The 20,335-nt window shown below is 40.3% G+C and overlaps 2 protein-coding genes across 4 annotated transcripts in view; one reads left to right on the plus strand and one right to left on the minus strand.

The window, feature by feature from the left end:
* The window catches only part of marchf5 (membrane-associated ring finger (C3HC4) 5), a 74,027-nt gene extending 54,577 nt beyond the window's left edge, over window positions 1-19,450 (minus strand). Inside the window, exon 1 of one of the 2 annotated variants that reach the window (XM_072239341.1) lies at window positions 19,006-19,449. In XM_072239341.1, coding sequence (XP_072095442.1) covers window positions 19,006-19,055 — 50 coding nt within the window. In that variant the 5' untranslated portion in view covers window positions 19,056-19,449. Of the gene's footprint in view, window positions 1-19,005 lie in introns of both variants that reach the window. The other variant, XM_072239342.1, reaches the window with a different exon arrangement.
* A 159-nt stretch (window positions 19,451-19,609) lies between these two features.
* The window catches only part of cpeb3 (cytoplasmic polyadenylation element binding protein 3), a 112,377-nt gene continuing 111,651 nt past the window's right edge, over window positions 19,610-20,335 (plus strand). For both annotated transcript variants that reach the window (XM_072239343.1, XM_072239348.1), the window contains exon 1: window positions 19,610-19,724. The gene's annotated coding sequence lies outside the window, so the exon portion shown is untranslated. The remainder of the gene's footprint in view (window positions 19,725-20,335) is intronic.

Genomic DNA, 20,335 nt, shown 5'->3' on the forward strand with positions numbered 1-20,335 from the left:
AGGAAATATTACTACATCTCTGACCTTGACAAAATAATGGGAATTTCAATAAAATATTTGATGACATTGCCAACACATAATATTGGCATAATATTAACATACCTAAATATAATGTGTTTGCTAAGGAACTGCTCCCTCATGCATGTTGAGGAATCATACAGAAGGAGAAACAACTAGCTAATGACCGTTGGAGTTACAGTGCTGTAGGCAATAGAAACTTCCAAAATTTACTGTTTGTTACAATACCAGACCCAATGGCAATGCAGTTTCTCAACAATTACAATGGTACTATTTGCAGACTACAGTAATACAAATTTCAATTCTCCATGAAAGAATGTTTTTTTTTGGCATCCAGAAAGCTCTGATGCTTAAGTACTCACTGGCATTCGGAATAATCTTAAAATGTGAGTGCGAACCTTGAGGAAAGAAACGAAGATGGGGCACGAGCCAATGCTCGACTCAGTTTCGTCGATTATAGCTTTTAATATTCACTGATTAATGAGGAAGGTTGAAACATCGAGAAAAATGTGGAGGACGAGAACTGATGGCCTTCTGATTGCTGATGGGATTGCTCTGCTGCCGAAGAGGAAGCCTGTGTGGCCTATTGCTGTGCCTGAAGTCTCGCTCTTTCGATAATGCCTGTGAATATTACTGGGGTTTCTGAGCAACACACATAAAAGTTGCTGGTGAACGCAGCAGGCCAGGCAGCATCTCTAGGAAGAGATGCAGTCGACGTTTCAGGCCGAGACCCTTCGTCAGGACTAACTGAAGGAAGAGTGAGTAAGGGATTTGAAAGTTGGAGAGGGAGGGGGAGATCCAAAATGATAGGAGAAGACAGGAAGGGGAGGGATGGAGCCAAGAGCTGGACAGGTGATTGGCAAAGGGGATATGAGAGGATCATGGGACAGGAGGTCCGGGAAGAAAGACAAGGAGGTGGGGGGGGGGACCCAGAGGATGGGCAAGGGGTATATTCAGAGGGACAGAGGGAGAAAAAGGAGAGAGAGAGAAAGAATGTGTGTATATAAATAAATAACGGATGGGGTACGAGGGGGAGGTGGGGCATTAGCGGAAGTTAGAGAAGTCAATGTTCATGCCATCAGGTTGGAGGCAACCCAGACGGAATATAAGGTGTTGTTCCTCCAACCTGAGTGTGGCTTCATCTTTACAGTAGAGGAGGCCGTGGATAGACATGTCAGAATGGGAATGGGATGTGGAATTAAAATGTGTGGCCACTGGGAGATCTTGCTTTCTCTGGCGGACAGAGCGTAGATGTTCAGCAAAGCGGTCTCCCAGTCCGCGTCGGGTCTCACCAATATATAAAAAGCCACATCGGGAGCACCGGACGCAGTATATCACCCCAGCCGACTCACAGGTGAAGTGATGCCTCACCTGGAAGGACTGTTTGGGGCCCTGAATGGTGGGAAGGGAGGAAGTGTAAGGGCATGTGTAGCACTTGTTCCGCTTACACGGATAAGTGCCAGGAGGGAGATCAGTGGGGAGGGATGGTGGGGGACGAATGGACAAGGGAGTTGCGTAGGGAGTGATCCCTGCGGAATGCGGGGGGGGGGGGAGGGAAAGATATGCTTAGTGGTGGGATCCCGTTGGAGGTGGCAGAAGTTGCGGAGAATAATATGTTGGACCCAGAGGCTGGTGGGGTGGTAGGTGAGGACCGGGGGAACCCTATTCCTAGTGGGGTGGCGGGAGGATGGAGTGAGAGCAGATGTACATGAAATGGGGGAGATGCGTTTAAGAGCAGAGTTGATAGTGGAGGAAGGGAAGCCCCTTTCTTTAAAAAAGGAAGACATCTCCCTCATCCTAGAATGAAAAGCCTCATCCCGAGAGCAGATGCAGCGGAGACGGAGGAATTGCGAGAAGGGGATGGCGTTTTTGCAAGAGACGGGGTGAGAAGAGGAATAGTCCAGATAGCTGTGAGAGTCAGTAGGCTTATAGAAGACATCAGTGGATAAACTGTCTCCAGAGACAGAAAGATCTAGAAAGGGGAGGGAGGTGTCGGAAATGGACCAGGTAAACTTGAGGGCAGGGTGAAAGTTGGAGGCAAAGTTAATAAAGTCAACGAGTTCTGCATGCGTGCAGGAAGCAGCGCCAATGCAGTCATCCATGTAGCGAAGGAAAAGTGGGGGACAGATCCCAGAATAGGCAAGGAACATAGATTGTTCCACAAAGCCAACAAAAAGGTAGGCATAGCTAGGACCCATACGGGTGCCCATAGCTACACCTTCAGTTTGGAGGAAGTGGGAGGAGCCAAAGGAGAAATTATTGAGAGTAAGGACTAATTCCGCTAGACAAAGCAGAGTGGTGGTAGAGGGGAACTGATTAGGTCTGGAATCCAAAAAGCGTAGAGCTTTGAGACCTTCCTGATGGGGGATGGAAGTATATAGGGACTGGACAGCCATGGTGAAAATAAAGCGGTGGGGGCCAGGGAACTTAAAATCATCGAAAAGTTTAAGAGCGTGAGAAGTGTCACGAACATAGGTCGGAAGGGATTGAACAAGGGGGGATAAAACCGTGTCGAGGTCTGCAGAAATGAGTTCGGTGGGGCAGGAGCAAGCTGAGACAATAGGTCGGCCAGGACAGGCAGGTTTGTGGATCTTGGGTAGGAGGTAGAAACAGGAAGTGCGAGGTGTGGGAACTATAAGGTTGGTAGCAGTGGATGGGAGATCCCCTGAGCAGATAAAGTTGGTGATGGTGTGGGATGGGAGACAATGGCCTGGTGCTCCTTAGTGGGGTCACAATCGAGGGGTAAATAAGAGGAGGTATCCGCAAGTTGTCGCTGTGCCTCGGCAAGGTAGAGGTCAGTACGCCAGACTACAACAGCACCCCCCTTATCGGCGGGTTTCTGAGTATGGTTTTGGACTACAGATTCCACTCCCACAATCTTATGGTTTTATATTCTGTGTTTTTGCCATTCTTTCTCATTTTATGTGCGGGGGGGAGGGGATATGGGGGTCAACGTTCTTGTTGGGTTTCTTGTGGAGGGAGTGGGTTTAGGAGTCAATGTTTTTGTTGTGTTTCATACAGGGGAAGGGAGATTGATGTCATGTTGGTGGGGTGCTGTTTCTCTCTGAACTGTAGCATGTTGTTTCTTTGTTTTGCGGCTATACTGCATACATACTTTAAAATGAACACCTGCAATTTCAATGACAAAATAAATCAGGAGAACCACTGAAAAAATTATGTTGTACCATTTTTGGTCTCTGGATGCTCTCAACCTCTAAAATATTATCAGTGGTTTCTGATGTATAAGACAGTGAAAATATGACAATATAATAAGGACAAATACTATCCAGAATACAAGGGAAAGCTTCTCTCCATACTTGCACGCAATCCTTTATATTTACTTGAGGGTACGGATGGAGCATTGGCTTAACATCTCATCTGAAAATCATCTTCAATCACTGTCAACTTCAACTTTGTACCTGTCCATCTCACTCGCATCAGGGAGGAGGCCACATAGCATCCACACCAGGAGCACCAGATTCAAAAACAGTTACTTTCCCCAAATATCAACATCTTCACTCACTAACTAGGCACCAAAGTAGCGTACTGGTTAGCACGACACTATTACAGCTCTCGGGGCATGGGAGTTCGGAGTTCAATTCCGATGTCATCTGTAAGGAGCCCGCACATCTCTGTGGAAAGTATTGGTTTCCTCCCACAATCTAAAGACGTACAACGATTAGTAGGTTGATTGGTCATTATGAACTGTGCTGTGATTTAGCGAAGGTTATATCATGGTTAATATGAATCAATGTATCTTATGCATTTATATTTTGCATGTTTAATTCTATCTTTTGTGTTTTTTGTGCTGCATCTGATTTGGAGCAACAATTATTTAATTCTTCTTACACTTGTGTACAGGAAATGACATTAAACAATCTTTAATCATGAATGGGATTTGAACCCATAACCTTACTATTTTGCATTCAGACTGCAATGCAAAAGTTTATTTAAATACCTGCTGATTAATAAAACTAAACTACTTGAAGTTACTCATCTCTAAATTTATACATTAGAAAGCATTATTTATCACATTAAAGTAACAAAACCAATATACCAAATTTGACAATTAAGAGCAGAGAAATAGAGCAAGAACAATGGGATGAATAAAGAGCTTTGTTAAATTACCTTGATGGCAAAAAGTAAACTCATTTACCAATTACATTTCCTGGGTAAAAGCATTAAATTAGATTATTTTCTTCCTTAATGTGAAGAAGATTGTAACAAACTCCAATATTTATTGCAAACATTGTAATGATCTAAGACTTTTTAAGCTTGTATCAATTACCAATTTTACTTGGCTCTTGATCAATACACAATTTTCATAATCTTACTACAAAGAAATGGGTATTGGGGTGGAGACAAGTGTCTATCAAAGGAGGTGCAAGGTGCAGCACCCACTTAGAAACCCCCACCCCACACCCGATCAGAGTCACATGAAGCCATAGGAGCAGGCAGTGGATGGTTGTATGAGCAGCTGGTGCACATCACAAGCCCTAGTAATGCGACCACTGACTCCAGGCAGACAATCTCTGAAGAGTACTGATAATTGCTGGGGTCATCCGTCTTATAAAGACATTGCTCAGTAGAAGGCAATGGGAAAACAATTCTGTAGAAAAATTTGCCAAGAACAATCGTGGTCATGGAAAGATTATGATTGCCACGTAATATGACACAGCATATAATAAAAAACAAATACAAAGAAAGATATCCCATCCTGATCCACCATGGCTTGGTACAATCTGCCAAGTTGTGGACACAGCTCAGCTCATCACAGAAAGCAGCCACCTCTCCATGGACTCTGCTTATGCTGACTGCTTTACTAAAGTGGAGATAAGAACAAACAAAGACTGCACCCACCCCAGATATTCTCTCTTCTTCCTTTCTCCCACTGGGTGGAAGATACACCAGCCTGAAAGCACATACTACCAGTCTCAAAGACAACATCTATTAAACAGTCCCCTAGTACGAAAAGATGGACTCAAGCTCACAATCTACCCTGTTATGACCTTGCACTTTATTATCTACCTGCACTGCACCTTCGCTGCAACTATAACATTTCATTGTGTTCTGTTCTTGATTTTCCTTGAACTATCTCAATGCACTGCTCTAATGATCTGCATGAACAGCATGCAAGGCAAGTTTTTCCACCACACCTCTGTAAACGTGACTATAATAAACCAATTTAAAATGTCGCTGTTAATGGTTTTAAAATAATAAAATTAATTATAAATGGCTTTGAAGATTACCAAGTTTCCAAACAAAATGATGACCATACAATTCATCACATCCCATGGGCAACATCAAAAAAGCAACCATGAAGAGAAATAAAAAGCTGATGTTTCAGGCGGAGACCCTTGATTCTGATTCACTCCAGCATTTTGTGTGTTACTCTTCATTTTCAGCATCTGCAGAACTTCACATGTTTATTAAAAAGTCTGTTTTCACAAAGTGCTCACATATTGGAGCAACAGTTTGCTAAATATTAGTATTAAATTTAGTTATCATCACATTCCTAATCAAATCATACAATCATCCAACAATTCTTATGATTGAGAGGATATCAGGCAACAGTTTGCAAGATCATTGGACAAACAAAATCTGATGGGAAATGAAGGGTTCAAGTACTAATAGATACAGATTCAAAGTGATGGGGAAATGACAATAAATGGTGGGAAGGGGGATTATATTTTTACTTTAGAACATGCAGTGATAATGGTTTGAAACCTACTGTCCATAATGCTAACAAACAGGAGAATTGCAAAAGGCTTTTTGGAGAGAATTGAATATAAACTAGAAGGAAATTCAGCTGCAAGGCTATGGGATACAGCTAAATAGCCACAGGAGAGCAGGCATGGACTTACTGAGTGATCTCCTGCCATGTCAGAGCAATTCTATGATTGTGATTACGCAGGTTATTGAATTTTAGTCTTTAAAGATATAACTGCTATGGGGGGGGGGGGGGGAGAGAAACATACGTTCTCTATGTTATTGTTAATGGAGACTTCAATGTCATACCTCCTGCATTTCTCTGGTTCATTCATGTACTAGTACGATCCCCTTCTGATCAACAGAAGACTGATGTGAACTATTTTTGCTCTTATTTTAAAATAACTCCAAAAATTGATACCCTAACAGGAACGATTGCCACATTTTCCATTGAAACAAAAGTAAATAATATTCTCTGGAAATGTTTATTCCTCTTGTATACAACTAATTTTACTATTGTTTCCTATTTACAAGGATGTTATCAAAACCAGTCACTAGTTGAGCTGAAAATTTGTTTTCTCTCTCTCCCCCCATCAACCCGATAATTGCCCATTTGGCAAAAAAAGGTACATTTTCAGGCAAACAATTCAAACTTTTTGCTTTGATAATAAACTGACAACTAAAGAGGTACTGACTGTAAATAATGAATTCAACTCCATTCATTGTCACCTGCACTTCCACTAATCCAAGCTGCAACCTCTGTTCCTAGCCCTGTCACATTACTGAATGGAATTTTATATTACACACACTATGCATTATATCCACATTCTGAAAGCTACATTCTTAAAGCAAATTCACAGCTAACACCAGAAGATGAATAGCCAAAGTATTTTATTTAAATATGAGCTCTAAGCAGTGCAATTCAAAACTGCTCACCCACACAATGGTATCATGAGTTTTGTGGAAACTAATTTACATTACCAAATTTCTCAAGAGTTAGATCAAACAAAAATTTGACAGAAACTTAAGAGATGTGTGAGATGATCAAATGCTAGATTAAAGAGTTCTATTGTAATGAGCATCTTAAAACAGAGTGAGTTTGGCAGGGTGATAGTAAGGGAGAGAAGGAAAGATTTCAGATCTTAGTGCCAAAGGAGCTAAAAGCACAGATTCATCAAAAGGAGCATAATACAAACCAAATCTGAAAGAGCATACAGAGCTACAAAAAGTGAAAGGATCCAAAAGATTGCAGGCAGGGAAAGGTGGAATGATGAGGTTTAAAATGGGATGGTGAAGATAATACAGTGGTCATTCTTGAAAATAAAGCTAAGACAGATTTCAAAAAAGTGAAATACTGTCAAAGCAAATGTATAAATGCACAATGGATAAAACAGAATAAATTAAAAATCTGAGCATAGATTTAAGATGACAATTTAAAGTTGAGTAGAAGATTGGACATGGGAAGTTTTAGGGGTGGGATTAGGTGGGAAAGAAAAAAAAAAGGGGTTAAGAAAGGATGCAAGGGGAGCCAGAAGAGCCTAGCATTTGGAAAAAAAAGTAAAAAGGTACAAACCAAGGTTTCATCTGCTCTAACAGATAGAAGAGTTCATACCTATACCTCAGACATACCTTACCAAGATCTTCCAAATTCATCCTCAGGATAAGCAAACTAAATAGTGCACCTCTCCCAATTCAACATCCTCAGCACTGAGGTCCTAATCAGACATAGCCTGTTTCAATGGGCAGGTTATGTTACCAGACATCTAAAACACCACTCTTTTCCAAACTATACCACGACGAGATTACAAGGTGAAGAAAAGACGACAATTCATGGGATTATCAATGCCTTGCTAGGAAAGATAAACAGCATAATCACATTGAAAACCCTGGCCCATTGTTATGTCAAACTCTGGATTGAGTTGTCAGGAGCAAATGTAAACAGTGAGGTGAGCAATTGTCTCCAAAAATTTGCCTACCATCAAGCATCTTCTACTCCAGCTGTGGCAGAATCTGCAGGCACCTCAAAATTGGAATGGAAGCAATTCATCTTCAACCAAGGGGAAGGATAAATTATTAGCAAATGCTCATCTCTTAAGTCAAATATGACACCAAGGTTCTCAGCTTCACACAATTTAGGACTACTGTTTAATTGTGTGAGGACTCCATTAATAGAATAAATGCTATATTCAATGGCCTTCCAACAATGACAATTAAATGATAATTAATCAATGATATATTGTGATTTTATGGCCCTATCTATACCTTACAATAATCAATCTACCGCTGAATCATCAGAAAATTTAAATAATACAAAAAGATAATTATCTTTCTATAGATATATAGTAAATAATCGAGTCAATTTTGAAAATCCAAGTATACAAAATGCACTAACTCTCTTTTGTCTATCGGCTTCTTATTTCCTTAAAGAATTCCAACAGGTTTGTCAGGCAACATTTCCCCTTAAGGAAACATGCTGACTTTGGCTTATTTTATCACGTACTTCCAAGTAGCCTGAAATATTCTTAATATTCAACTCTCATCTTGCAAACCACTGAAGTCAGACTAACTGGCCTACAACTTCCAGTCCTTTGCCTCCCTCTCTCCTTAAAGATTGGAGTGACAGTCGGTCCTCAGGAACCACCCCAGAAGTTGCGATTCTTGGAAGATCACTATTAATGCCCCCACTATCTCTTCAACTACCCCTTTCTAAACCCTGGAGTGCAAGTCCATCTGGTCAATGTGGCTTATCTACCTCCAGACCATTCAGACTCCCAAGTACCTTCTCTTTCGTAATAGCAACGACATTCACTTCTGCCCTGACATTCAAATTTCTGGCATGCATAGTGAAGGCTGACCCACACAAAAAAAAAGCTCGCCCCGATTTCTTTGTTCCCCATTCACTTCTCCAGTGTTATTTTCGTGGTCTAGCATCTCACTTCTCTTTTACTCTTTAGATATCTGAAAAAATTTGGGTATCTTATATTATTAACCAGCTTACCTTTATATTTCATCTTATCATTTCTTATTGCTTTTTAGTTGTTTTCTGTTGGGTTTTGCTGAAGTGTACATCATCTCTTTTGCTTTCATGCTGTCTCTCACTTCCCTTGTCAGCCAAGGTTGCCTCATCCTCCCTTTAAGATGCTTCTCCTTTGGGATGAACAGATCTGCTGAATTACTCTCAGAAACTCCAGCCATTGCTGTTCTACTGTCATCCCTCTAGTGTCTTTTCCTCATCAGCTTTGGCCAACTCTTTCTCATGCCTTTGTAGTTTCCTTTACTCAATTGTATCTTTAATGTATTAATTGTGTTATCAATTTAACTTCTCCCTCTCAAACTACAGGGTGAGTTCTAATCATATTAGGATCACTGCCTAAGGGCTCCTTAACTTAAGAACCCTAATCAAATATGGTTCATTACACAACATGCAATCCAGAATTCCCATTTCCCTAGTGGGCTCAACCACAAGATCCTCCAAAAGGCCATCTCATAGGCACTTTACAAATTACTTCTCTTCGCACGCAGCACAAACCTGACTTCCCACCCAATCTACCTGCACATTAAAATTCCTATAACCACTACCCTTTTTGCATGCCTTTTCTATCTCCCACCGTAATTTGTACCCCTCAGCCTGGCTACTATTCGGAGGCCTGTATATAACTCCCATCACGGTCTTTTTTTTTTAAACTACGCAGTTCTCCAATTCTATCCTCAAGGATTGTACATTTTCTAATCCTATGTCACCTCTTTCTAAAGATATTACTTCATTTTTTTTAAACCACCAAAGCCACCTCACCCCCTCAGTCCAACTGTCTGAACTTGAGGTTCTGTGTTCCTTTCTAAGTGTTTTCTTCCAATTTTGAGTGGTAAAGGAGATAGCAATTCTCATGTGTTGATGGGGATGTAACACTCTCCCCAATACCCCACAGTCCGCCAAGAGGCTTTGAGAATATAATTAATTTCTTCCACTGCACACCTGTAACATCTTCAGTTTGCAGACCAGAGGGCACAGATTCAAGGTGAGAAGGGGAATATTTAAAAGGGATTCAAGGGACAAAACTATAAAGAAGGTGGTGGGTATGTCGCAAAAGCTGACACAGGAACTGGTAAAGGTAGGTTCAACTGTAATGTTTAAAATGCATTTAGACAGGTACATGGATAGGAAAGGCTTGGAGAGATCTGGACCAAATATGGGAAACTACGACTAGCTAAAATAGACAAGTCAGTATGGATAAGTAAGGCCTGCTTTTCTGCTGCAAAATTAGGACTACCCAAGAGTCATTATATTTACATAGAGAGGTAGTATGCTACAATCTAACAGAATATTGTTTTTCCCCCCCCAGTCTGTTTCATCTAGAATTATCTAGAAAATACAAAGTTCAAAATAAATTTATTATTAAAGTATGTATATGTCACCACATAATATCCTGAGATTTATTTTCTTGCAGGCATTCACAAATGGAACAAAGGAATACAGCAGGATCAAAGAAAAACTATACACAAAGGCCATCAAACAACCGATGGGCTAAAGATGACAAACTGTCCAAATACAGACAAAATAACTGAGAACGAGTTGCACAGTCCTTGAAAGTTGAGGATGAATTTTGAAAATTCAGACACAAACTGATATTGAAGATGAGTATATGACACAAAATGTTCAGAATAAACACAGTACTATACAAGAACAGGAGCAGAAAATACTGTCAAGAGATTCAAAAATTCGAAGTATGTATGCAGTATACAACCCCGAGATTCTTCTTCCCAGTCAGCCATGAAACAAAGAAACACCATGGAACCTATTTAAAGAACGCATCAAACACCCAATGCACTAAAAAAAAATTATGTAAACAAAAAAAAACAAGCAAAAGAAAGACAGAATATTAAATATCAAACCACAGTACTTGAAACAGTCCAGAAATGTCCAGTTTAATTCTGTTAAAACTGTGCCACGTGAATGGCTAATCTCAGATTCCAAAATCACCATCCACTCTCCTAATACCTACAATATTCTTCCTCAATTCTATTTGTGCCCACTGACACTTATAAGTGTGTCATCCTCTGCATAATATTATGCTAATAATAACTCTCAGGTTGGAAGTGTGTCAGCACCACATTAGGAAGCTGACTATCTTCCTTGACCTTTCATTTAAAAAAAACTTCAACTTCTAAATGCCTCATAATGGAGAAACTGCTTGGTCACTCTTAGTATTCCAAATATGATGTCACTAGTATCTTAAGCAGATTAATTAATTCATAGCTTCTGGGAACGAAAGCACAAACAGCTAACTTACTCCACTAGTAGATACTTAAGGAAATACTCCACCAGTAAATACTTTGTGTTCAGGAAATTCACATTGGCCGATAAAAAAACACCACATTTGCAGGAAAGTGAAAGAGATGAGCAGTAGGTATTCTGTGTAGTGTTATCTGATCTGTATTTTAGAAAATACAATGCTGATTACTTGGAATAGTGACAAACATGGAAATTGAACTTTCAGTGTGAACAGCAGATACACTATACTCCACAACTTCACCTGGTGAAATTACTGTTGATATATTTATTTATTGACTGATCAGTAATGATAACGCTCACAAAACTAAAAAAATCACCTATATCAGGAATAAGCTCCAGACCAAGTTCCATTAATGGGATAACCACTATCACAATAAATATTTACATTATCCTACAATTCACCATTTATGAGCAAACTATAAACTAACAAAAAATAAAATAGTATTTCAATAAATCAGCCCCACCCAGAAAAATTCAAGACATACATCAGGCTGTAGCTTACTGATTACAGCTTAGCAGTCAATGCCATCATTCTGTCAATCTTGATAACCAGCCTTCAAAACCTAGGCCTCTGTACCTTCCTTTGCAACAAGATTCTCGACTTTGTTATTAGGAAACCACAGTGAGTGCAAATCTATAATATTTTCTCACTATCAACACAGGTGCACCTCAAGGATGCGTGCTTAGCCCACTGCTCTACTCTCTCTACACTCATGAACCTGTGGCTAAGCACAACTCAAATGCCATCTAGAAATTCATTATTGTTGTTGGCAGAATCTCAGATGGTGGTGAAGTGAGACAGGTTGGCTGGCAGGGTGCTCTCACAACAAACTCTTACTCAATGTCAGCAAGACTGAGGAACGGATTGTAAAAGGGGGAGTTTGGAGAACGTGCACCACTCTTCAATGAGGGCCCAGCAGTGGAAATCATATAAAACTAAATTCTTGGGTATCAACATCTCAGAGGATATATCGTGGACCCAATACATTAATGCAATCACAAAGCAGGCTTGGCAGCAGATCTAATTCGCTTGAAGCTTGAGGAGATTTGGCATGTCACCAAAGAATCTTACAAATTTGTATGGATGTACAGTGGAGAGCATTATAACTGGTTACATCATAACCTGATCTGGAGCCTCCAGTGCACTGGATTGCAAGAGGATCCAGGGAGTTAGCTGTTCAGCCATCGCCATTCTCCACACCACTGATGATATTTTCCAGTGGCATTGCCTCGAAGTCAGCACCCACCATAAAGGACCTGTACCATCCAGGACATGCCCTCTTGTACCTACTGTCATGGAAGAGGAACAGGAGCCTGAAGCTTAATGAATCAAGAACAGCTCCTTTCCCTCACCATCAGATTTCTGAACAATCACTATCTTGTGATTCCTTTTGTTTTGAACTATTTATTTTTGTGACCTATAGATTTCTGTGTCTTTGCACTGTAGTGCTGCTACAGAAAAACAGATTTCACATCATAGGTCAGTAATAATAAATCTGATTCTGATCTAGCTGCAAGTTGATGACAACTTTGGAATGATCAGTTATTTCGGGCAGGATGTGAAGTATTCAGGGGCAACTGTTTTTAGAAACACACTCACTAGGCCAGTCCAATGCCATCAGAACAAATACAGCACTTCAGCTTCTTACTTTAGGGGGACGGTCACCAATGGTGTAAATTTCCCAACATACAGATACTCAAAAGTTCCTACACTGAAATCTGGTTTCAGTTCTGTGATGTTAATCAATCGCAAAGAACTTCAGAAGTTCCCAAGCCTTCTGCAATCGAATTACAAGGTGACCAGAATAAATAGGCTGCACAATGAGTAGAAAGATGATTGGTGCAGCCTTATCATGGATTCTTCAGATTGTGAACATATGAGCAGAGGTAGTACAGATCAAAGATCACTATGAGATGAACTAAATTTAACCAGTAGTCATGGAGTAAAATACTGAGTGAGGTACTATGTGACTTTTGAGGCTGTAAAGAAATCTGCACAATAATTTTCCAAGCTGCAGAATACACACGTGCAACCCAGTTATCCATAAAGCAACTCAGAAGGACATGCACAGTCTTCTGTGATTAGTTTTTTTAAAACCATTGGACACATTCCTCTTCACCACTTAGCAAGATATTTCACCATGTAACTAGAAAAGGAAGGAAAGAAAAAAAAAGAAAAAATGCAGATGGGACAAAGAATTATTTAGCTTGATTATTTGAGCAACCCCAAGTTACTCTGCGTTGTAAAATAAAGTTTTGGAGGAAAGCTGCAAAGTATTTTCTAGAAGTTTTCAGAAATTTTTACCTTCAAATACTGGCAAATACTCTAGCACGGTGGTCCCCAACCACCGGGCCGCGAGCAAACAACATGATTTGGCAATATGAACCAATATGAGTCAGCTGTACCTTTCCTCATTCCCTGTCATGCCCACTGTTGAACTTGAATGCACGTGACGTCCGCAAGAATATTGTCAATATTAACCGGTCTGCGGTGCGCAAAAGGTTGGGGACTCCCTGCTCTAGCACAATGCCCAGTTGTAAAAATTCACTTCATTAAACTTGCTCTCAAAAATATCTTGTATAGCTTTCTGTAACATTAAGTTTCTACTAAATACCATTCCAAAATTCTTGTTCAAACAATAAATCATATAGCCATTCAAGAATCTGTCAATGTTTATAATAATTATTTAAATAGAGAGGTCAAGATCATAGCATGAAAAGAAGACATTTGACCCATGGACATATTCTGATTCTTTGAAAGACCTATTAGTGTATCCTATTCTCAACTCTTCCCAATATGCATCTTTTGAGTCTGCCCCTTCACTTGTTGAATATTCCAAACATCACAAAAAGTCTAATTTTTCCTTTTTGTACTTATTACCTTAAAATCAATGCCTCAAATAGAAAGGCTATTGGTGAAGAACTAGCAATTAAAAATATGAATAACTTCTTAACATATTGCCTATACAAACATACAGGCTTAACAAACCTGTTGTGTGAAAATTTACAGATGTAAGAAACTGTAAACTATTCCTAGATACCAGTTATCATAGATGTCAGAAGCTGAATCCATCTCCTCCCAGAAAGAATGCAGTAAATCAAAACCGAAAGACCTCTGTGTTTTAGCAAACCGAAACTTACAAGTCATTCACGTAATCACCATTATTGTCAGATGAAAGAGGGGTGCTCAAGAAAATTCCCCGACACCCATCCCCATTATAAATAGCCTCTTTATTTCACTCCCTCTCAATAACTTGATCAAAAAAAAATCAAAAACTCAGAATTGGCTTCCCCAATACCGTGTTTCAAAGGCATGTTACCAAGATCCACACCAGCCATTCTACACTCTCCCACTGGGCAAAAGATACAAAAGCCTGGAAGTGTGTACTCCCAGGCTCATGAATAGCTTCTATCTCGCTGTTATTAGAGTCTTGAATGGACCTCTTGCGGAAGACAAACTCTTCAATTCACTACCTACTTCATTACGGTCTTGCATTTGGTCTATCTGCATTGCACTCCGTCACTTTTACATTTTATTCTGCATTATTGATTTACTTTGTTCCACTTCAATGCACTGTTTAATGATTTCATCTGTATGAATAGCGTGCAAGACAAGCTTTTCACTTAATACATGACAATAATAAACTAATACCCTTCATTGTCACAAACAAAACCAGTAATCCACAAGTTAAATAACACACTTCAAAGAGTTTTAAAAAAGTTAATGTTTGCTCCTGATGGGAGACCTGTTGAATGAGGGGTGTCATGCAATACATCTACTTTGCGACAATAAGAGGAACAGTCAGTCAATGTTGGGAGTTTATAGACAATCCCTCAATAGCAAGAATGTCCTTCCTCAAATTTGGAGACCAAAACTGCACACAGTACTCCAGGTGTGGTCTCACCAGGGCCCTGCACAGCTGCAGAAGGACCTCTTTGCTCTTATACTCAATTCCCCTTGTTATGAAGGCCAGCATGCCATTAGCTTTCTTCACTGCCTGCTGTACTTGCATGCTTGCTTTCAGTGACTGATGTACAAGAACACCTAGATCTCGTTGTGCTTCCACTTTTCCTAACTTGACTCCATTTAGATAATAAACTGCGTTCCCATTCTTACCACCAAAGTGGATAACCTCACATTTATCCACTTTTGTTAGAACAATGTGCACATAATTTTACTGTTAATTCTTCAGCATTGTTAATAAATCATTTCAGTATTGATATTCATTGTGCCCACTTGCAAGCATTAATTCTGTATACTGAAGACATTGGTGGCAATAATCAACTGTGGAGTTACAAACTTTCTGACTAAAAGGAGGGTAGTTCTGTTTTGTAATTCCAAGTGAAGCCCTGGCTTCCTTTGAGGAGTTTGCATGTTCTGCCCATGACCATGAGGGTTTCCTCTGGGTGTTCCGATTTCCTGCCACACTCCAAAGACGTACCAGTTGATAGGTTAACCGGGATAGGTAAACTGTCCCGTGATTAGGCTAGTATTAAATCGGAGGTTGCTGGGTGGCGTGGCTCGAAGGGCCAGTTCCACACGGTATCTCAATAATAAATAAAAACTGACACCAATGGTGTGTGATAATCTTTCGTACCTTTTCTTTTCCTACCTGCATTCAGGCAGAGACCAAAGAGGAAGTCTCGACAGGTAAGGACAACAAAGAAGTGGTTGTGGGAGGCAGAGGAATGGCTACACATTGCTTCGAGATGTTCAAGGACTCGGAGGATGTTTATAAAGTCAGTCGTGGGCAAGTGTGTCCCTACAAAATCATTCAGTCTTCCTCAACCATAAGCCATGGATGAAAAGAGACCCGCAATCTGTTGCGGGACAGATCAGTGGCATTCAGGTCTGGCAACCATGTAAAATACAAGAGGTGCAGGTAACTCACATGCGAAGTGCCAATTCTGGACCAAACATGAATCACAGAAGGATGCCTGACAGCTGTGGCAAAGGTTGAATACTATGACCTTCTACAAAGTAAATCCAAGCTCACAGATGAGCTCAATGCATTTCACGCCTGCTTCGACTAAGAAAACAGACAGGTGTCTTCACAAGTTTCCACAGCCAACAACCCTGTGGTTTCAGTTGGAGGCCGACACAAGAAGGTGAACCCATGGAAAGCATCTGGGCCAGATGGTGCACCTGGCGAGTACTGAAGACCTGTGCTGATCATGGCTAGAGTGCTTACTGATATCTTCAACCTCTCACTTTGGCAGTCTGTGGTACCCATCTGCTCCAAGCAGGCTTCAATCTACCCAAGCCCAAGAAGAACATGGCAACCTGCCTCAATGACTATTGTCCAGTGACACTTACATCCACAGTGATCAAATGCTTTGAAAGGTTGGTGATGAAGCACATCAATTCCTGCCCAAGGAGTGATTTGGGTCTACTCTAATTTGCCTACCATCACAACAGGTCAAGAGCAGATGTCAGTTCCTTGGCTCTTCATCCAGGCCATGCTCTCTTCTCACTGCTGGCATCAGGAAGGTCTCACATCACAAGGTTGAGGTACAGTTATAACCCTCACCGTTAAGTTCTTCAACCAGAGGGAATAACTTCACTCCCCCACCATTAAACTGCTTCCACACAATATGGACTCATTTCATGGACTCTCATTTTGTTCTTTTTCCCCCTTTTAGTATTTGCACAATTTATTGTCTTTTGTACACTGGCTGTTTGTCTGCCTTTGCATGCAGTTTTATATCAATTTCAACGTGGTTCTCTCTATTCACTGTGAATGTCTGCTAGAAAATGAATCTAAGGGTAGTATATGGTGACATACATGTAGTTTGGTGTTGGCACTTGGCCAAGTGGTTAAGGCGTTCGTCTAGTGCTTTGAAGGTCACTAGTTCGAGCCTTGGCTGAGGCAGCGTGTGTCCTTGAGCAAGGCACTTAACCACACATTGCTCTGCGACGACACCGGTGCCAAGCTGTATGGGTCCTAATCCCCTTCCCTTGAACAAAATCGGTGGCATGGAGTGGGGAGACTTGCAGCATGGGCAACTGCCAGTCTTCCATACAACCTTGCCCAGGCCTGCGCCCTGGAAACTTTCCAAGGCGCAAATCCATGGTCTCATGAGACTAACTGATATCTCTTAGAATATGTAGTTTGATCTTCACTGGTCAGATTATTAACAAAAACCAGAAAGCAGGATTTAACATTTTGGATACAATGAGAAACAGCAATATGAAACTGATACAGTAAATATATAGTAAAACATATTTTAATATACCCACACATTTTCTGTGTAATATAAAAATATTAAAACATAAAAATATAAACTACCAGGGCTCAACAATGGCTTGTTAAAACTGTCCAACGCATCAATGGCACCAGCCTCCCTGCCAACGAGGGCATGTATACTGAATGGTGCTGGGAAAAGGCTACCAATATCATGAAGGATCATAGCCTCCCTGCTAACGGGCTGTTTGTCCCACTCCCATCAGGGAAGAGGCTACACTGCATCCATGCCAGGACCACTAGTCTCAAGACCAGTTACTTCCCCAAGCTGTTTGGATGATCAAGACCTCTATCCATTAACCCCTCCCACCACCATATCCACAACAGCCACTCTTCCATAACTCCTTAGCACCGTTGAAGGACCCCACGCACTGCCCCTTTACAGTTACTTGTACATAAAGTTTTATAAGACTATTTTTATATTTATAATACTATTTGTACTATTTATATTTTTATGCATACTGCATTTTTTATTGCTGCATGGGATGTGGAATAATCTTTTTGTTCCTTTCACACTAGTGCCCTGAAGAATAGCATAAACTATCTTGAATAGAAATACATAGCGCTTTTCTCAAAAAAATCCCAAAACACTTTACAACCTTTTAATTCTGATGTATACCCTTAAGTTGGAAACACTGCAATGGACTGACAAACAAGATTTCATGAACAATTCAATACTTCTGGTCAACTTAAAGTTAAATTTTTTTCCTGTTTAGTTTCTAACCAATCAACTAGCAAGATGTCCTTGCTCTCAAAAACCTTTGGAGTCAGAAAACTATAAATGAAATGCAAAAATTTCTTCAGTACAACCTCGCATAATTAGCATTAAACCAAAGTATATTCATATGAGAATTTTAAAAACTGAAGATACTATATCAAAAATAAAAACTGAAAATGCCAAAAACATTTAGCAAATCAAACAGTGCAAGTGAAAGGAGAAACCTCTAGAAACTATACTTCCGAAATATTTTAATTGGATATTGCTCAATAATCTATACTCAATGAAAACCAGTATGAACAAATCAGTGATAACTTATTACTCAAATTTACCTAAAGAAATTGGCATTATTTCATAAACATGATACCAACACTAAATGTTAAATGATCTTATGGAATTGTACATATTCCTTAGTGCCATCATACTAATAAGAAAAGCAATTCTCTATATTTAGAAATGTCACCTCTAATTTACTTTTAAACGTAAATAATATACAACATATTGGATAATAAAAGGCTATCAAAATAAATAGGTTTATGAAATTTGACAAGATCCTTCATTTTAACTTCTTCCATTGACTATATTAAGGATTACTTTAAAAATTGTTCGTTAAAATTGGATATGATGCTGATGTTAGTAAAAGTTTATGTACTCTTAAAGATTTTACCCCCCCCCACACATACAAGGACCCAATACTTGAGCGAATAAAATATTTGAAATACAACAAAATTTAAAGTTTTACTGCTATAGTAAAACTAGAAATGAGCACCAACATTTTAAATGCAAATAATAACAAGCTTCTCCATCAAGATATTCTGTTTATAACCCGTGAGCAAGGCCACGGGCGATCAAGTGGCAACATAAATGCACCTTTCCTAGACTAAAGAGATGCTTCAACTTGTTTTCTTAACACAGTCAAACTATACAGCCACCTTTTCGAATACAAGACCGACCATCGGGAGAAACCGGGATGAAAAGGCTCTCTGAAACGAAGTCGGCGGGCCACAAGTGCCAGAACTGCTCACCTATCGAGCGGCTGCGACGGGGCCGTTGTTAGATCCCGGCCATCCGACATTTTCCAGGAATTCGCGACTGTTGCTGGCGTTTCCCCTTCTCCCTTATCCGAGGAGATTCATGTGAATGCTTTGCAGTAGGCCTCAACCTCACCGCGATCCGCTGGGAATGGTTTCAGACGAACAACAACAAAAAATCCCTCGTTCCCAACAAACCTGGATGGGAGGAGAGGGGCAGATGAACAGCAGCCTCGGCCGCCACGCTCACAACTACAGCCTCAAGGCCTGACGCACACCAGTCTAGTTTTAAAGCTCCTTCGTACGAAATGTGCCGATCGTTTTACACAAACGACTGTTATTTTCTAAACAGAAAGTGCGACTTCCAAACCACGGCCTCCATTCACTGACTGTGAGGAAATAATCGCGTTGGGCCAAGCGGAAATGCGCCCTCTGCCACTCACCAAGCGGAGGCGACCGTGTCGCCGCGCATGCTGGGAAATGTAGTTCCACACTCTCCCGGCCGCAGTACGCCGCCGCTCGAGTCTGGCGGGGCGAGAACTGCATTTGCCGCAATGCATTGCTTCGCCCATTCAGGCGTACGAATGGGTTCCGACAGTCTGGGTTTGTTGGGTCCACGGTTAGTTGGGTAAACCATCTGGAAGTTTGCGCTGCGCACCAGAACAGAATTGGCACAATTTTTCTTACAAACTAGTTCAAAGGTTCATACTAAGGTAACTCGTATTAGTTGTCACAAGAAGAATGGAAATCTACAGAAATTAACTGCGAAATTCAGAATTACTTTTAAGGATGTAACATAAAATATAAGCATGCTATAACTAAATGTTAATTATAGTATAGAGCAATGGTTATGCTATCGTTTGTTAGTTGTCCATTATCCAAACAATAAATCCAATCATGTGCTTTAATGATAAGATACGTTTCTTGTGACCTTGACCATTACAAGCGTCCAAATCGGCCTTTTGAATTACAAAGCAACGCTGCATTACAGGCTGTGAATCGGGTAAATAAGGGAATCTATTAGTGTCATATTTTTTCTTATGAATTACTGTTTTACATCGTCAGTTATCTGGGATCAATATTTTATTTGTAAAGCTGACCCTTTGTTGTTAGAATTTAAACATTGCCCATGTTTAAGAGAACATTTTATTTACAAAAGCGCTTGTCATCTACGCCCTGCTGGAGATAACTCATTTTTATTCTTCTCGCGTTTGGTATTTAGAACAATAAACGTATCTAACGCTCAATTTCTGGGGAAATGCCATCTTCGCTTCTTTTTGATAAACTCTGTGCGTCATCAATTAAAACGAAACTAGTAACATTA

This window comes from Mobula birostris, chromosome 21 (assembly GCF_030028105.1).
Source record: "Mobula birostris isolate sMobBir1 chromosome 21, sMobBir1.hap1, whole genome shotgun sequence".
NCBI lineage: Eukaryota > Metazoa > Chordata > Chondrichthyes > Myliobatiformes > Myliobatidae > Mobula > Mobula birostris.